Consider the following 19062-nt stretch of genomic DNA (forward strand, 5'->3'; position numbering starts at 1 on the left):
AACTGCAATCCACTTTGTTCACCACAACCATACAGTGGTTTCAAAATATAATACACATATCAGAAGTTATAGTGAGTAAGGTTGCCTTGGATAATTCAACGAGAAACTGAAGTAAAGACTTCTCAGTTTCATTAATGTATGTTGGTATCCTTCAGTTTGCACAAATATACCAAGCATTTTCCTGCAGACCTGATAGTTACATGTGTCTTCAATAAACATGTAGCAAACTTCAGAAAAATGATAATAAACAACTGTTGACTGCAATTATTTCTATTTAACAGTGAAACATTTGCTTGTTATCCCCAATTGTAAATCACAACCAGCTTCACTGTTGTGAACATCTGACTTCACTACCAGCTTCTAATGGTGATTTTCCCAAGTCAGATGCTCAGGTGGATTTAAATTGATGGCCACCACTCACCCACTACAACAGAGTATTCAACGGGCTATAACTAATCAATCACAGTTATGGTACATTGGCACGCACTGCAATGAGAGCTGGACGCAAGTGCAAAAAACACAAAACTTTATTTTGGAATGGGGCAGGATACAAACAGGGCACGAACAGAAGACCAGATGGGAGACAGGCAGGAATCACAGAACTGGCTGGATTCAAAAACAAGAGTTTGAGAAACCAGGCTTAGCATACCCTTATGCGAGAGTAGACTTCACACAGGAGAAATAACACAAGGGTTTAAATAGGGGAACAAATCATCAAAGCAAACAAGGTGGAGACAGGTGAGGGAGATAATCGCTGATCAGACCAGTGATTAGCAAGTCGGCAACGCTTAGCACTGAATGGCTGAAGCCGGAGTGGAAGGAGGTGAGGTCGTTACATGCATCTATGTTCATGGAATATAGACGTCATAAAATGTGTTCTTGATACTATCATAATGTGCTCTTTCCATTACTCTTGTATTTTCTATAGTTTTTGATGTATTCAATTACTTAGCTCAGTGTAAAAGTATGTATCCCAGTGTTCTCCAAAATGCCTTTGTACTTATTTGTATGGCGATATGTTAATTGTGCTTATTTCAATTTCATGTATAAAATTTAGCCATTATTCAAGAAATATTCTAATAAGATTACAATGCATGTGAAGTTATCTCACAGTTGATAATGATCACAGTATACAGTTACCTGAATTCATGTGTCAACAACAGAATCATTAATAAAATTAATATTCATCTTACTCAAACAATCTCTTTCACAACTATTTAGCTCCACCAATAGTAGTTACATGGATAAATTCATCTGTAGTTACTGTGGTCTTATACTGTGTTGTCTTATTACTGTGGCTCATACTGTGTAGTCTTACACATATGTAGCCTGGCTCTTTGGCGTTGTGGTCAAAGCTGCAGTTTGGTACCCCATAGACCCGGGTTCGAGGCAGGGTGGGGTGACTGCTCTTGCCCTTCGCTACATATGGTGTCAGAAGTGGGATGGCTTGCCGTGAGGCCATCGAAGGTGTGCCTAGTGTGTAAGCCATATGAGGGACCTCCAGGTAGGGTTTACCCCAGTGTGAGGGACCCCAGAGGTGGGTGAAGCACTGGTGAGTGGGACACCCTGAGATTAGAGAAGTATGGCGGGGGAATGCGTGAGGTACACCTCTGGCATTGCAGTCAAAGCTGCAGTTTGGTGGGTGGGGTGACTGCTCTCACCCTTTGCTACAAGCTGGTATGAGTGGAAAACGTGGCTAGCAGGCTGTGAAGCAGCTAATACTTTGTTTGCAATGTGACAATGTCAAGTTAGCTAACTGTTAATTTACCCATTGAACCTTAGCCAACATTGCAAATATTGCCCCCCCTGAGAGATGTGACAAGAGCCGCCACTGAATTGTACATACATAATTCAATCATTCATTGAACTATGTATGTACAACATGCTTAGGTCATGGCTGGCTACTTTTATTTTATTTTATTAAAAAAGGAAAGCAGAAGCACTTTAAGTTAAAAGGAAAAACAAATTTAGTGCAAATAAAAACATTTTTTCAAGTTGTAACGAAGGGTGAGAGCAGTCACCCTACCCGGCCTCAAACCTGGGTCTACGGGGTACCAAACATGTGACTTTGACCGCGACACCAAAGAGCCAGGCTCATTGGTATGGCAGTCAGAGCACACACTCAACTGTAGTGACGGCACTCCATCACACTGCCCTCCCTTTCGGGAAGCACATCCATGCGCTTCATGCACTATGGCGTCCCTCACGCATTCTCTTGCCGTACTTCTCCCATCCCAGGGTGCCCCACTCACCAGTGCTTCACCCATCTCTGGGGTCCCTCACACACCAGGGTCAACTGAACCTGGGGGTCCCTCATATGGCTCACACACCGGGCACGCTTCTGATGGCCTCGTGGCAAGCCATCCCACTGCTAACACCATTTGTAGTGAAGGGCAAGAGCAGTCACCCCACCCAGCCTCGAACCCGGGTCTACAGGGTACCAAACATGTGACTCTGACCGCAATGCCAAAGAGACAGGCTCGTTAGTATGGCAGTCAGAGCACATACTCAACCGTAGTGACGGAACTCCGTCACACAAGTCATCATTTTTCTTCGTTTTTATTATCACGATAAATATTGTGTTGTGGACTTTTTATTGTGGTATTATCGTACCGTGAGTTTTTGGTATCGTTACATCCCTATTGGTGAGGCAGACAGGGCTTCTTAGTGTCTGTTCAGCTCCTTGAAATCAGTGCATACTCTCAGGTCAACATTCTTTTTTTCCAAACCAACACCAGGAGAAAGGCCCACTCACTGCTGGACTTCCTGATGATGCCTGATCTCTTCCATGTCATCCAGACCAATTTTCAGCATATGGTAGTCTGTAGGTGAGACTGCTCTGTAGAGAAGATGGAAAGGATGGCCAACCTTGAGATGGATGCGAACAAAGCCCTTGACCTTCAGTCAAGCTTGTGCCTGGAAAACGCTCCATGATACGTAGCTAACAGGTTCCTGACCTTAGCTTGCCACTGCTCGCTCACTTCACATGAGGTGAAGTCCAGCCCAGCCTGTTCCAGCTCTTGCATGATGGAGCTCATATCCTCTACAGACTGACTGTTAACTCTGATACTGTCAGCGCCTATCTCCTGAAAATGCTGTGGTTCACTACCAGCACAGGTCATCAGGTAAAAATCCTCAATACAGGCATACATATCTGTTATCTTGGAGTTGTGTCTCAACACAAGTGGCTCATCCAAGGGGTTCAGGACTTTGACAGAAACCCAGCCATCAAACCACAGAGGTGCCACAACTCTGCCCACCATTACATTCTGGTTGAGGGTCCTAGAAACAGGATGTTCAATGACAACTGTGCTGTCAATGGGGTATTTACACTGCTGCACTGGAAGTGTACCCTGTACAACAAGCTGCGTGAACACTTTAACATCACAGACTTTCTGAGCTTCACTGTGCATACTCTGTATGGAATGTGATGGCCTTTCCAGCATTGCAGGCTTGTCATTAGTTCCAATAATTTGCCACCCTCACCTGAGATCCGGTGGACAGGCCAGGCCTAGTGTCTGGGGTGTGCTGGTTGCTGGGGTGCTTGACAAAGGGGCTGGCTGTGAAATAGTACACTGAGTTGGCTTGGAGCATGTGGGCCTCTGTCCCTCTTCAGCACTAGATTGGGCATGAACAGTAAGTTCTTGCTGGTTCAACATATTATAATGTCTGAAAGTGGTCCTGCTAAGCTGGTGTTGGTGACTATCTAACATGTCCTGAACCTCAGTGACAGACCTTTTTTCCAATGGCTTGTTCCTAAAGAATGCGGCCAAATGCTCATCAGGACAATGGCGGATAAACTGCATTGCTATTTCAAGGCCTGAATCATTGCCAGAGTACCACCTGTGATGCAGACAGTCCATGACATGTTCTGTAACATTGTTCACTCTGAACCAATTATCATATGCATTTTCATAAGAGTGAGGCAAAGTGGCATAAAAGTGAGCTAAAGTGAGCATGACAGAAGAGAGGGGCACACTGAAATGTTGTTTTGGAATATTGAAAACTGTCACTGGGTCCTAACCAGGGTTGTAGGAGCTGTTCCCCAGTTACCCTCACAATTCTCTTAGCCTTACCCATAGGCCTCTCCATTATCTCCAGGAGGCACTGTCTAGGCTCTGCTTGCTTCTTGTTCAGATACACAACCATCATCTCAATTCATTCATATACATTACATTTATGTGAATGGTCACCACTGAAAGTGGGAGGATCTTTGATGTCTGGTTTCATTATGAAATTAATTCTGGATAGGTCAAGAAGATCTGTGCTTGGGGTATTGAGATTTGGAAGGGGAAGCTAGTCTTGGTTTACGGGTGGCACCATAATGCTGGTGAACAGTGTCATTAGTAATCAGCTATGAAGCACTGGATGCCCCAATTTGCTGGCCAAGTTGCATTATGACAGAGGTTAATGTATCACCTTTTGCACTGTTTTGTGTCATTGCCCTGTCTTTTCCCCCAATTGCATTCTCAGTGGGAAGATCCTTCATACTGTCATTTAACACTGAAGAAAACCCAGAAGGTGCGTGTCCTTCATTCTTTCCCTGGGATGTGACATCATGACTTGGGGAATCACTCCCACACAGAGTGCCTCCAGTACAGATTAAGTTCTCACCCTGTTTTGAAATTACGAATTCAACATGAAAAATGACTTTGAAAATGCTCAGGGGTTTGAGAGGATGTGTACTCTCAAAAAAAAAAAAAAAACTTACAGGTAAATGAAACAAATGTTTTACACAAATAAGAGTATAAACGAATAAAAGTAGCCCCTTTTCACAGTAAGTGGCCAATGTGATAATTATGTCAGAAACATTAGCCAGCTATGCAGCTGAAACAGGTTAGTGAGGCTGAAGCCAATGCTAGTAATGTAGTAACCGCAGAGAAACTACTCGAGCCAGGTGCGTTCACCACTGGTTGCACTGGTGATGTTTACAATTGTCAACCAAATCTTTGCTGGGACAGCAGCTCCCCAATGAGCAGCTTTGCTGATTCGTCGTTCACGGCACAAATTGTAACCGCTACATTACAATATATACAATGGGAAAATGTAAAATTAATAATAATAAATAAATAAATAAATAAATATAGCACTGATGTAACACAGTATCATAGGAACAGGAGTATAAGTCACATTAAAAATATTAAATGTAAATATTAAAATAACTCTAATCTACTTTTCATAAGACAGCAGTATAGTTACACTAGCTTCAGAACCTGTAACTAATTTCCCTATTGAAATTGTGTCTGTTCCTTGTACTGTCAATACACATTTATGACACAGGGGCATTTGCTATGACAATCTAGTTAGTATTAATATCTCCATGTGTTCTATCAAAATTCTCTGCATAAACTCACCATATGTGACAACAGGGCTATTGAATATTAGGTCACTATCTTCTAATGCTGATATTTTCAACAAAGTAATCACTGACAACAAGACAGACATCCTTAATTTATCAAAAAGCTGGCTCAGACCAAACAAAAACATTGCTCTTAACAAAGCCATCTCTGATGGAAATTACAATAGTCAGCAACTTCGCGCATTGAGCTGTGGGGGTGGCGTTGCAACAACCTTTGACTTGATATTTGCTCAGTACGGCAAACCGGGTACTCGTTATCCACTTTAGAGGCCGTTGTTTTAAACTACTGTCGTTCTAACACTGATGAGAACAAGCTTTTTCAAAGAGTGTTTCAAAACAGCTGCCATTTATACTTTTAAATGTTTACAGACCGTATACACCATACACAGATTTTTTACATGAATTCTCTGATATTGTATCAAACCTAGCCATAATGTCTGATATGGTACTGACCACAGAGATTTTAACAATCAATTTGACAGCGAAACCAGTAAGCTACAAATGGCCTTTATGTCTATTCTCAACTGTTGGTTTTATCCAGCATGTAGCTGAGCCAACTCATTATTGGAAACACACGTTAGATCTTATCACCCTGGGGAATGGAATTGGAAAGTGTAACTATAAAATTTCCTTATCATGAAGTTCTGTCTTTTTATCTCATTTTCTTATAACATTTGACATTTTCTTTGCTTGTCCCCATATTCCACAGCCAAAAATGTTCTAATGTTTGGTGTGTTAAATTCCATGACGGCTCCAAATTTTAAAAGAGAGCTTCCAAACTCCCTTCCAAAGTAAGACCACCTCAACAGTCTAGCCTCAAGTCCAGATATCTTTTTGGGTGTTTTCAACAATACCCTATGTTAAACCTTCAACTATGTTGGACCCCTTAAGAGAAAAATGCTCCCTAAAACAGGCTTGTCAGAAAATGGAACGGAAATGGCGCTCAACAAACTTCTTTGTGGCATGGAAGGGTATCTCTTACACTATAAATGATCGATCAGCTTGATGTCATTCTTGTGAAACCTGAGGTCAATAAAAACTATCGTAGATTCCTTTTTAACACTGCTGAAAAATTAACTAATGTTATGCCTTGTCTAATTGTCCACAGTGGTAATGATTTCATGAACTTTTCTGATACAAAATTATAGAAATAAGAGATGAGATGGCGACAATCTCCCATACCTGTACTCCAGGTAAGGTTCTTGCTGTAAATGGGGCGAGACAGTCTCAGATCACCTTCATGGGCCATGGGTCTTAACCTTTCTGCTCACCACCCCTTTGTATGCTGCAATTGTTTATGTGTGCTGAGGCAACCCAAAGTTGCACCACTTAATAATTCACTACACCCAAATTCCCTGGTTATCCCATTCTAACCACCACATCCTCTTTCTCTCTCACTCCTCCTCTCTCTGACCACATTAGCATCAAGCACCTCAACAGCACCCCTAGTAGCTATATTGACTGGCCAAGATGCCTGCACCATTGCTGTGCCACCCACTCTCAGAAGGTCCCCACCCATAGCCTGAGGCCAATATTTCCATTCCCTGTCCACCTCACTGGCCATAGAATGGAACTATTCCATTGAAGTGTTGAGATGAACTGATGACCTGTGTTATACTAATGTTATCATTTCTATTATCATTTTCCAGGAGTCTCTAAACCGCCTCTTACTGGGGTCAGGAAATAATTTTCCAGTTTTGTCCCCAATTAGTCTGGGTCAATTTTTTTTTTGGATTTCCATGTGTGTGTTCCAAATGTACTATGTACAGTGCTTTGTGACAATCTTGTAGAAATGCAATGTAAAAAAAAATTAAACTTGATTGATTGTTTGATTGATTCATTCATTGATTAAAAGTTATCCTTGTTTTTAACTTGCCAGTTGATTCATCCAAAACACTACGCCATACTCAAAAGCACTCTTAAATACATTTCAAATGACACAAATTACACAGCTTTTGCTTCAAAGGTTAACATTTGAGATTACATATTCTTAAGATGAAAAAAAATGAGATGAATCATCATTACTGTAAAAACATCATTACTGTATCAACACAAGCTATTAGGATGGTGCCCTCTATTGCTACTTGATACAGTACAGTACGCATAAATATTTATGATTTTATTTTTGCCATGCGCCAAATGGTACATTCAGTGCATTACATATAATTGATTAACTATTTCTTCATATACCAGAATTTCTAAATAAATACAGCAGTATTCAAGGATATAGATTTATATCACTTTAAACAGTAAGCACTATTTCATTTCAGCGCTTTAGGATAATGCTCTTTACTTTAAGCCATCAAAGGGTTAGGGGCCAGTTTATCCAGTGCATGGAGTTCATGGTGTAACACAGTAACACAGTAACTCTGCTCTGAGGATACCTATGAGAGAGGAATAATAAGGGAGACCACTGCCCGAGCAGAAGAGGCAGAGATCCCAACTAGTCCTAGTTCTCAGAGGAGTCCGTCTCCTCCGTGGAGCCATCACTTTCCAGCTCTATCCTCTTGCGGTGATGAAGGGACTTGCGTGGTGAAGCCTTCCTCGCAGGCTCCTTCTGACCAGGGGCACAGCTGCTGCTGTTGGAGGCTGGGCTGATGGAGACCTGAGCAATACTGTGGCAGGAAATACATGAAGTGATTACCGTCAGCCCAGCATCTTAACAGTTAACAAATTTAAGAACCAAAAAATACATTTAAGGCAAATTAAATTCTTCCAATACTCCCTTTTTTATCAGAGGGAAATAAAGAAATCCAGCTTATCTTTAAGAAGCATCACTTCCTTGAATTTGTTTCTTAAAGTTAAAGTGAAACTGCTGCAGATTGCATCTGGTATCTGTCATTATTTTGAGTTTATCAAACTGAAACAACAAGTAACAAACAAATGGTTAGATTTGAATGTGTTAATGAAAATAAAAGCCAAATTTTTGAGAAGCTGGATTTAACATAACACCAGTCAGGCACCAGACCATGTTGCAATGAATGCCTTTACTGAACATCAGGGGTTCACTGTAATGTGGTGTTGAAACATTCACCATTAATTACAGTGTAGATGTGCAACAGCTCAGTTACAGGGAAATTATACCTCATGTCCATAAAAATTGTTAAACAAACTTGGAGTTGGAGTTAAGGCAAAAATTGGCCACACTCACAGTTTCTCCAGCTCCTCGTCCATCACAGGGTCTATGAGCAGGTCTGCTTTGTTTGGAAGTGCTCCTGAATGTGGAAAAAGTTATATCAAGATATAGGTTTGCACTTCATATCATAATGAATTACTCTCTCTCATATCAGGTCAACTGATATCATTAAATAAGCATTTCAATCACATCACTGTCATGTGGTCTTGTGTGAGTTATAAATTACATATTGTTGAGAACTGTTGCCATCAATTCTTAGTCAAATTGACAAAATACTTTTCAAAATAGTATAAACCACTTCTTTTATTCTTTAAAAAAGAAATGAAATAAATCTTATTTCAATCTTTGGCATTTATGCATTTCATGACCAGCTTAATGGCACACCTGACCCAGTGTGCTTTTCCATCCCTCCTTATACCACAACTGTAAGGAAACAGTTGTAATACTAGGAGGGGAGAAAACCATGCTAAGAATCGTATTTCATCTTTTGGCCAGACAGAGAAAAACCTTAAAAGTTTTCATTGCTTTCGGTGTGGCTGAAACACCTGAACTCAATAATTAGGAGGGGTGTCCACCTACGTTTGGCCATATAGTATATATCAGATTAAATGTAGAGAGTCAAGTAAAAGTCGATGCTCATTTAAACAGCTCATTCAAATCCACAGCTCAGCCAGAACAAAAATCAGTATACAGAGCAGGGGACCAGGGCTGGGAAGCTCTGTGACAGACAAACATCAAGAGAATCAAATTGTACATTCAGAATGGGTACATTCAGGGGTACATTAATAGAGGTGGTAAGATGGTTTAATGCACCTGAGAAGAAGTTACAGCTCCAAGCTGAGTGCAGCTCTCCAGTTATACCCTTTCTGACAAGTGAACACAACAGTGGTGGACACGACTGTTGTGTACAGCAAACTGCTCCAATATCATTGATTCAACAAATCTTCAGTTTTTCAGCATGGGCCAACTTTACAAGTTGGTTGGACTTTTTACAATATTTCACCTCAAACCTTTACTGTGAAAATGTGTAACAACTGAAACACATGCAGTAGCTGTTGTTGCTGACTTAACACTCTGCTTTCATGGATTTTGATCCACAGTTTTATCAAATATTCCTGTCTGAACACACAACCTGCAATATCAATCATTTAATATGAATGATTGATAAACAGATGGTGACTCATTTCACTCATGTTTGCTGCAGCTCTCCACTAGATAGCCACCTAGGTGCTTTATTCTTGCTGTAGCAACGTGCAGTCCTCAGCGCTGCACAGCTGAAAATCTCTGCCTACATCATTTCCGCAGTGTATCTTCATTCAGTATAGAGTCTCACATTTTACCACTGCGCTGAGCTCATTATGGCTGAATTGAGCTTGCCTTCCTAGCATGATGATGGTGAGTTAAGTACTACTATTTTCAAGTCACAAAAAAGCATATCCATTTGCAACTGTAGGCATAAATGTCTATAACCTGGCAGAGTTAATTACAACGATAGTGAAATGCAAATTTAATGACAATTGATTTAAGTGAAAGAGTCAAGCAGCTTAGAGGTTAAGCAAGGGAGTGTCGTATCTCATAAGGTATTTCCATTGAAATCAGAGATCCCTACATGTGAGTGACAGCACTGTGCTTAAACAGGAACAGGAAGAGCATCTCCTAGAGTATCGGCAGCTGCTGTAGATGGCAACATTCAGGCCTCTCACCTGCCATGCAGCACACCATTGTGTGTTTATATCAAGGGAGAGTCTGTCCAAATATTTAAGAGGGATTTAAGTAGTAGACTGAAAAGAATCATCTTGCTACTGCCTCTGAGCTTTCTGCACAGTACTTAAATGTCTTCCATAACAATATGCCTTTGTTAATCACTAAAGGATATCTGCTGTCACCAGCTCATAACTGCACACCACAGAGTGACATCAAACAGACTTTTTAACAGAAGCTGTATGAGCATGTTTAGTTGTATTAACACAATAAGCTTGAGGTTTTTATAAATAGCAGTTTTTAAATACCTTTTATTGATGTCATTATTTAACCCTATGTATTCCATGATTAACATGAATTCAGACTTATGTGGATCAAAACAAAGACCCCTGGATTTAACAGGGGAGTATGAACAGAGTATAGAAGTGTTACATACATGTCTTCTGGATTCAGGTGTGTAAGTCACACCTGTGTGAAAGTTACCCTTTTTTAGTACTCCCAGTAGATACACAAAAAATTATATACAATCTGGATTTTGCATTGAATGCACATTAGCACCACTTTAATTCATACACCACTCTGCAACCTGTGTGGCAAGAAAGAAATAATCAATGCAGATTACAACGTCGGTTGAGACTGGAGGGGAACTAGTACTTACCGATGTCATGGCTGATCCCCTCGTGCTTGGCCAAGGCCATTAGAAAGCCATAGAATGTCATGCGTTGTGTTTGCTTAAGGATCTCTTTAATGGCACATCTGGAGGGGTGGCTGGTGAAAACAAAAGAAAGTGATGGTCAAAAGAATGACCATCACATGAACCAATCTCAAACCCTGAGAACCATTTTCACAAAATTACTGCCTAAAAATAATAATAAGGAAGTTACCATAAGGACGTAGGACCATATAAGGTGACATTGTGGATGACAGCCTTTTTAAAACCAATGTACAGATCATTAATAATGGCCTGCTCCTGAGGTCATAAGAAACATAAGCCAATCTCAAAGCACATTCTTTGGGATACTCTTTCCTATTCATTCATTTTTCTTTACCATGCTGTCAGTCTGGATGTAGACACAAAAGTACATGAACGTTGACAGATTTGTTTTTCCCAGGCCTGCCTGTCAATTGTTTTTGATCTGCCCCATTATTTTCGCACAAGAGAATATGAAAGTGAGCTAGTGGTGACGTAAACAAACACTATAAAGGACAAGACACAAAGGCATACACAGACTTGTATATATAGTAATATAAAATCTTCCTTTATGTCGATGTAGGGAACACATACACTATCTACAGAAGAATCACTCACAGCTCATGAAGGATGTAGGGTGCATAGGTTATACTACACTATACTAAGAGAACATGCTACAGTGTGTATGCATTTTTGTTTTTAACACAGGTACACAGAAAACAGAAATGAAATTGGAATGAAAATGTGGGTGACATTTTGTTCATCATTAATTCTTAACTGAAGGGACAACAAAAGGTTTTTGTACCTTCAACTCTTGTTTTCACAAAGGCAAACCCCAGCTGGCCCCAAGCCATGCAAATACACGCCATGCAGTTTCAGGAGCTGGTACATTTTATGGAGTCAGTTAATGCCCATCTAAATGGTTCACAGAAAGACTAAACAGACTTGAGCTGAATCATGAGCCTCACAAAACACAGCTGGAACTTCAAAGGGTGAAGATAAGCATTGAGAAATCAATGGCTTGTCTTGTCATGAGGGGCAACTGGCAGAATGAGACAGGTGTGTTTATCTTGTGGCCCTCTTTGCAGCTTTTGCTGCCCCATTAACTGTTTATTCACTACCCTAAATGCCTTCTCAGACTGGAGAGAATATCAGGTGTGTTATGCTGTATGGTAACCAAAGTAGAGCTGTCTGAGCAGTCAAACTACATATTTATATTACACTGGCAATTTTGATCACAAGCAACACAGTGGTTTCTGAGTAAAGTTTATGGAAAATATATTTTGATTTTAGGTCTTGCTTGTGGTCTTCCCATGTGATTACCATAAACTCTAATTTAAAATTAAAATAGAAACACTTTTAGGACAAGATCTTTCAGTATGAAATATTGACTTTAACAGATTAAATTTTCTCCAGTTTTTGCTGGAGTGGAGTCAATTTTTGTGAATGTGAAATGGGGTGAAGTGAAGTGGCAATGCCTTTGTGTTTTATGCCATGTTCCTCTCCTGTGTGGTCTTGTCATCAAAGCAGAGTCTCTTACTCGTCCTTGTATCTCTCACAGAGCACCTCTATGCAGTCAGAGAAGAGAGAGGAGTCCACCCCCTCCTGCGCTGCAGTCTCATCAGTCACCAGCTGGGAGAGCTGTTCTACAGAAGTAGAGGTAGGTACGATCACAGTGTTGGGGCTCTTCCCAGAGAGAAGGCCCTGGTAGATCACAGCAACGTTCTCTAGAAATTCTGCAAGAGAAAATTTAGAAGTGCAGCATGTCTTACTTTCAGATTAAAAGACATACTGCACATGACTATTCCAGCAATAGAAAAATGGGGTTAGGGTGCATCCCGAAACTATGTGCTTATATGATTTGGTAGGGTAATGACTGCTATCATTGAAATTTTCCTTCACAAAGCACAACAGCGGAGTGTGAAATAAAATACAAATCAAACATGCACTTTTGTAAGTCGCTTTGGATAAAAGCATCTGCTAAATAAATAAATGTAAATGTAAATGTAAAAAGCACCAGAGGTGGAATTCCTCTCTAGGTAGCTGGACCATACCTTGTAAGACAGGCACATACCAAAGTAAGAATCTCAGCTTAGTTTTACAGTTACCTTGAGGGAGTATGTTCAGTATATTCAGAAAAGTAACGTACATGGGAATACCAACACAATATTTCCTTAGAGATGGCTGTAGAACTTGAACAAAAATCACACCCATCACATCATTCAGTGGCTGTTTTTATAATTCTGGGCTAACAGGTAAACAGGCAGGACTGTATGGGAAAATCTGACCAACTGAAACTAGTACAAACAGAGGTTAATGACAAATAAGGACACAATGAAAGAAATGTAAAAATAGTTTCTTATTCCAAAGGTAGGCCCCCTGTCTGTCCTTTTTCAGTGGTTATTCCCCCCTCTGCCCTGCCCCCATACAATGTGCAAGATGGATATTGCCAAATTCTGCATGCTCATTGTCTTATAAAACAATGTTTAGGTCTGTGTGTGTGCATGCATACATGGAGGATTAGAAATGTTTCAGATGCATTTCCAGTATTTTGACATTTCATATTCATGTTCTGCTGCAATGGGGAGGGCTTGAACACATTGTTAAATACTTCTATTCTTGAAAAGCTGTGATTTGTCTGATATTATGATGGTTTGATACACATTATGAGCTGGAAGGCACTACAAGTGCAGATATCCTGTCTGGGTGTGCCCCTGAAGAGTATGAACAGCCTGTCTAAGAATATCACTCTGTGAAGCCTGGGTCCAAAACAAACAGAGTTTAAAGACTTGCAGAAAGGTTGCAACATTGCAGGACAGTAACTTAATATTAACGTGTTAGTTACTTCACATAAACTTCTGTCTGTATTTATGTTAACCATCCGTGTTTGAGAAATTCAACGTGACACTGTGAGATATTTGGAGAGACGGGGACAGACTTAGATTCATTACAGAATGTTTGATGCCTCCAGCATTTTTGTGAAGAGATCAGTAAAGATGTCTTCAACAGTGGGCATATCAGCAAAAAACCTAGAGGCAAGCAAACCACATCTTGTCTTTGAGAAAAAAAGACACTGTTGGACCCAGTTTGTCACCATTAATTCTGAATTTGTAAATCATGTAGCCCACACCATGGTTTTCAAAATGACATACTGGCCATTCTACTATGTTGAACTTGTAATCAAACTTGTTATTTTGCATATGAAATAATAAAGACTGAATTTTCCCATTATGTTTCTAGAGCCAACAAAATTGAGAATATTGGTCAGGTATGCAAAACGCATGTGACTTTCACATAAAGGCAACCTCTTGCTTGATTTTTTTGGACCAGTCTATTTGAAGTAGATGGACAGGCTGTGATCTGTGAGTTCTTTTCACATCATGTCCTACATTTAGTGAGGTTTCCACTTGGAATTTGGCTTTTTTACTTTACGCTCATGTTGCAGTTGTCTCATCAGAACCGAGAGTCAGGACATCAACAATGTATTGAACTAGGGTTTTCAAATTATTAAGCAGTGTTTCAATCACAACTGGCTCCAGGTAAATAGTGTCCTCAAAGACTAATCCAGGATCATTAAAGCCAGTTCAAAATCCAAACATAATCCTAAAAATTTGCCTCAAAAAGAGAAAGGGTAAGGTCTTCAGAGACTACCTTCTACCAGATATTCACAGCTGCTCTGCAGACACCAAACCAATGCACAGCCCTAGCGTAGTTTACTTTAAATTAAAATATCTTCAGTGCTGCCACATAAGATGGCTGTGTGTAAGGCAAAACTAGAACAAAAGCTATTCTTCCTCTGTACCATTCCCCAGATTTGACTTATGAAGATGTGGATGACACAAACTGCAAACAATAGCCAGTTTAAATACAGAACTGAGAGGATGGCACCTTCTCCACAAGTCAATAGCCCAGAGCCCCAGCAGTGGTCCCTCTAACTGGCCAGAAGAATCTGAGCAGGGCAGATGTGATGAATACCTGGCTACAGTCAACATGCCGAAGTGAAAGCAAGGCATAACAACAAACACAGGCCCACTCAGCAAATGAGGGAACACGGAGACAAAAATACCAGCCAAACATTCAAGAGTTTGTCTTGCGAGAATGCATATCAAATGTCTGTTGTGCTTTTCTGTAGGCTGGGTTACTAGGTGTGGAGGAATATACTGTGTATGTCAGAAGTGTACTGAACTGGAAACTTTACCTGAATTGAAAGCTATAGAAGTTTTATTCTTGTTTTTTTTGGCTCACACAAAACTAACACAACATGACTTTTGTGATGTCCCTTATACCTCAGTTTAGATAGGAAGCAGTCCATGTTCAAGTGAGTGCTCAGTACTTGCCTTCATAGAAGAATTGGATTTGAAAGGCGTAGAGGAAGTCGGCAAAGGACATGGGGCAGTCCATGGCATCGTCCATCAACACGATCCTTTCAAACAGACACTCATTAGTCATGTCACAGCCTGGTCTGGGCAGACGGGCCAACTGCACTGCATCACGCAAACATTGAAAACATATGGGGCACAAATGACTTGCCACATGACAAAACATAGACACCTGCAATGAACAGCAGCTTTATATCTGAGATAAACTCAGATTTGCAGATTAATGGAGATAGCATGGCATAATGATAAATGTCATCCATGAGTTAAACAGTGTAAGTACAACAGCAGGGCTACACAGGAGCTGCACATTCTCCTCCGGGTGCAAGCAGACTGCACACTCAGAGGAGTGGCAGATGCAGCCTACATGTGTAGTTAGCATACTGATGAAGCACTCTAATTACAGTCCATAAAAGGAGGCAGTTGCATGTTAAAAGTGCTTGAAACCTGTGGCTGCTAGGCAGCAGGACAAAAGACAAGGGACACTCAGTTGATATGTTGTTGTTTAATGAAGTGTTTGCGATGTGCTGGGACTGAATGGAAGCAATTGCCCTCCTTTGCATGATAAAGGCAAATCAAACACTATTGAATTCCTTTTGAGTGCAGATTAGATAAACAATCAAACTCATTTGGAAAGGGAGGGCCAGGGTTGGGGTGTATTGATGTTCCTAATTATTTTCAGGTGCTTAAGGAATTTCCAGTGTGCTCAAAACTTGTTTTGTTGACACATATCCCTGTTGAAATCAAGGTAGAAAGGTGTGTTTTGTATCTACAATTCACACAAACATGGTTAAATACTGAAATCCAAAGAGAAAAGACTGGTTGCATGGATACTGCTCTTAATGTCATCACTTTTATGTATACAGAGGCATGGTCATGCAGTGTCTCACAATATTCAGACCAAGTGATGTCCCTGCCCAAATAAAAGCTATTTATTCTTCAGTGCACAAAACATTTGCACAAATTTACAATGGGTGGAAAAAAGAGTGGCCAGTGTTCCTCATTTAAGACTGCATTTTCAGTTAATTAATGTATAATTCTGTCAAGTCTAAGATAAACAGAAATACAAGAACCTTTGTCTTTTGAGCATGATCTCATAATGGCTGACCTCTTATCTTTTCATTTGTTGTGCTTGTCAGAATTGTTCATGGCCACACAAATTGAAATGCTGTCACCTTTTATTGTTTCTGCTCTTTCTGCTTCAGGCTCTCTAGTTTGATTTTACATTCTACAAACATAAACTCAATTAAAATAATGGAGAATCCATCTGTTGTGTTTTTTTCTCCTTTCAAATAGAGGAATATCTGTTGTTTTAATGATCCTTTACATTGGAGGAAAATCACCAAGTCTTCTGCCAGCATTTTCCAGGCAATAAATTCAGGCTCTGCATCTGGGATCTCCATTAGAATAAAAGTTCCTTGCCATAACATTAACAATTCAGCATGCTCATGTGACACTACATTATGTAGAAACATCAATGATAATTCAACTTGAAAAATAAAGCAAAATATAGGAATGCACGGCCATATCTTTCTACAATACTGGAACACTGTAATACAAACAACTAATTCTTGTTTTTCAATGCACAGGTACGACAAGAAATCAAAGTAAAAACTCAGTGTTAGAATATGTTTAAAGGAAATTGCTTTCATTATGGATTTGCTTCCTTGGTGTAAATGAGCAGAGCTCAGTGAGTCTGGCAAACAAAACTGACCACTCACAGTGATAGTGATATCAGCTTACAGTGAGTAGTCTGCTCCTGTTGATTCCTTAAAGCACAGAAATGCCTGCAGTTGCCATCAGACCCTGTCGCCTGCCAATGTCCAATGTCAAGATCAAAGCCAGCCTTTCCACGACACAAGGAGAGCTTTTCTTCTTTCCCCTTATGGGGATAATAGAATCACAGCGAGCAAAAGGCACTCACTCAACCCCCCCAATTTTGGTCAGTATGTTCAGATATCACAATGCACCTGTGACATTACACAAACATTGAGGCACTCTTTTGCAGCTTTGACTAAAAATAGAGGAATTCCTCACAGATATGGAAGACAAAGAAATTCCTTTTTTCTGCAAGATAGAAGGTATAGTTCAGATAGAGTTTCAAGGCCTGAGGTACTCCTCTCCTCTGGCACCTTCCACATGAAAAGGGATAATGAACTGTTCGTTCTTGGCCTTCCTTCTCATGTAAGATAGCCCCACACTGTAATCGCAACCCTCATTATTACTGATGAGAGAACTGTTCCCCATCAAAAGCATATATCAATCTTCTCCCTGTGAAACACTGCCTTAGGAATGACTGCCAGGGAAGAGAGACTGTTCCTGCCTTGGTGATCCCAATCAGGAGCTTTACACTCTCACTCTGTCACTGTCAAACAGTCTTCAGCCTCCAAGACTGTGCTGCCACTTGCTGCCATACATAGTAAAACACTAGCAAAAGCCTGACACTTTGCTGAAATATGCATTTTTCTTTTCTTTTATAGAGACTACACCGCATGTGATTAAGCAAGAGCAAGAAAAAGAAATTTTAAAAAAAGTAGATGAGCAAATAAGAGGATGACTGGCACCTCTGGCTATCTGATTTGCTGAAATGTTCACTGTATTTCTGCTGACTCATAGGTCATGTTTGGATGACACTGTAACTACCTTTGAAAAGACACTGTTGCAAAACTTATATGTCACATGGAGGCATTTCAATTAATTTTGATGGATAAAACACAAACTGCTAACACCTACTGCTAAAATGCCTTGTGCCAAAGGCATTCTTGAGCTTTGCTCTAAGCCTTCTCAACACTCAATCAAATCAAACAATACTCTAAATTGCAATGGGAGGTCAATAGTAAAGTGTGCAAAACAGGATATTTTCTATGCTGGGTTGTGAACACACATTGACAAAGTCCTACCATGGGCTGTTGTTGGTCTTGTGTAGATGATGCCAGGAAACAATGTGTGAACACTGTTTTATGTCATACAGTTCGCATTTTACACACTTACCTTGCGGTCTTTTGCACCATCTCTGGTGGAAAGTCTGGACAGAGCAGCTGCAGGAGAGAGCTGTAATCCATCACAGCCAGGAGATCTGGAACAAAAAAAAAATGAAGCGAGATAGTCACACACAAAACTGAAATCTTTCAGTAGGTAGCACACTCGAATGTAAAAAAATCTGCTTTCTGTTTTACTAGCTCTCAATGGACCTCTCGAAGTTAACCAACCAGCTAGTTGGCTGAACAAGTCAATGCATTTGTATTTTCACATCACAATTTGAATTGACTTGGGCAGTACTTTACAGTACAGCTGCCGATCTTGCCATTTATTGCTGGCTCATTGCTGACTGCATGATTTGAGGAATGATTTTGTTCAATTACCTGGGCAGAAGTTCATCATTTTTTACCCACAGGCAGCTAGCTAGCCTGTGGCAAGTGCCCACTTGGCCCACTTAGTCACCTTGTATTTTTTATTCTTCACGATGACCATTACAGCAATTAATAAAATGACCTCATTGATAAAGAAAAGGATTCTGTATGCCCAGCATGTACTGCTATGGCTCCTTTTCTTTGTAGTTTTAGTTCATTACTGAACAAAACTGTAATTACAGTCATCAGTGTCTTTTACAATGTCTCACTGTCACCAGTCACCACACACTCTTCTGCATCCTGCACATCACTGGACTTTTTCTACACTTAACAGATGGGAATCCATCAGTAGCCTTTCAGACTAACTCACAGACATGCCCCAAAATCACAATTCTACTATGAAAATACAATGTGTACATTTGAAGCAGTGGCGGCTGGTGAGCTGGAAA

The 19062-nt window shown here is 40.3% G+C and overlaps 1 protein-coding gene across 1 annotated transcript in view; it reads right to left on the bottom strand.

Moving 5' to 3' along the window:
* Positions 1-8506: 8506 nt before the first annotated feature.
* c8h11orf49 (chromosome 8 C11orf49 homolog) overlaps positions 8507-19062 on the bottom strand; it is a 51543-nt gene continuing 40987 nt past the window's right edge. Inside the window, exons 4-8 of the mRNA XM_036535558.1 lie at positions 18255-18339; positions 15225-15310; positions 12428-12623; positions 10855-10964; positions 8507-8574 (exon numbers count right to left, since the gene is read on the bottom strand). Of these exons, the coding sequence (XP_036391451.1) occupies positions 8507-8574; positions 10855-10964; positions 12428-12623; positions 15225-15310; positions 18255-18339 (545 nt within the window). The remainder of the gene's footprint in view (positions 8575-10854; positions 10965-12427; positions 12624-15224; positions 15311-18254; positions 18340-19062) is intronic.

This window comes from Megalops cyprinoides, chromosome 8, assembly GCF_013368585.1.
Source record: "Megalops cyprinoides isolate fMegCyp1 chromosome 8, fMegCyp1.pri, whole genome shotgun sequence".
NCBI lineage: Eukaryota > Metazoa > Chordata > Actinopteri > Elopiformes > Megalopidae > Megalops > Megalops cyprinoides.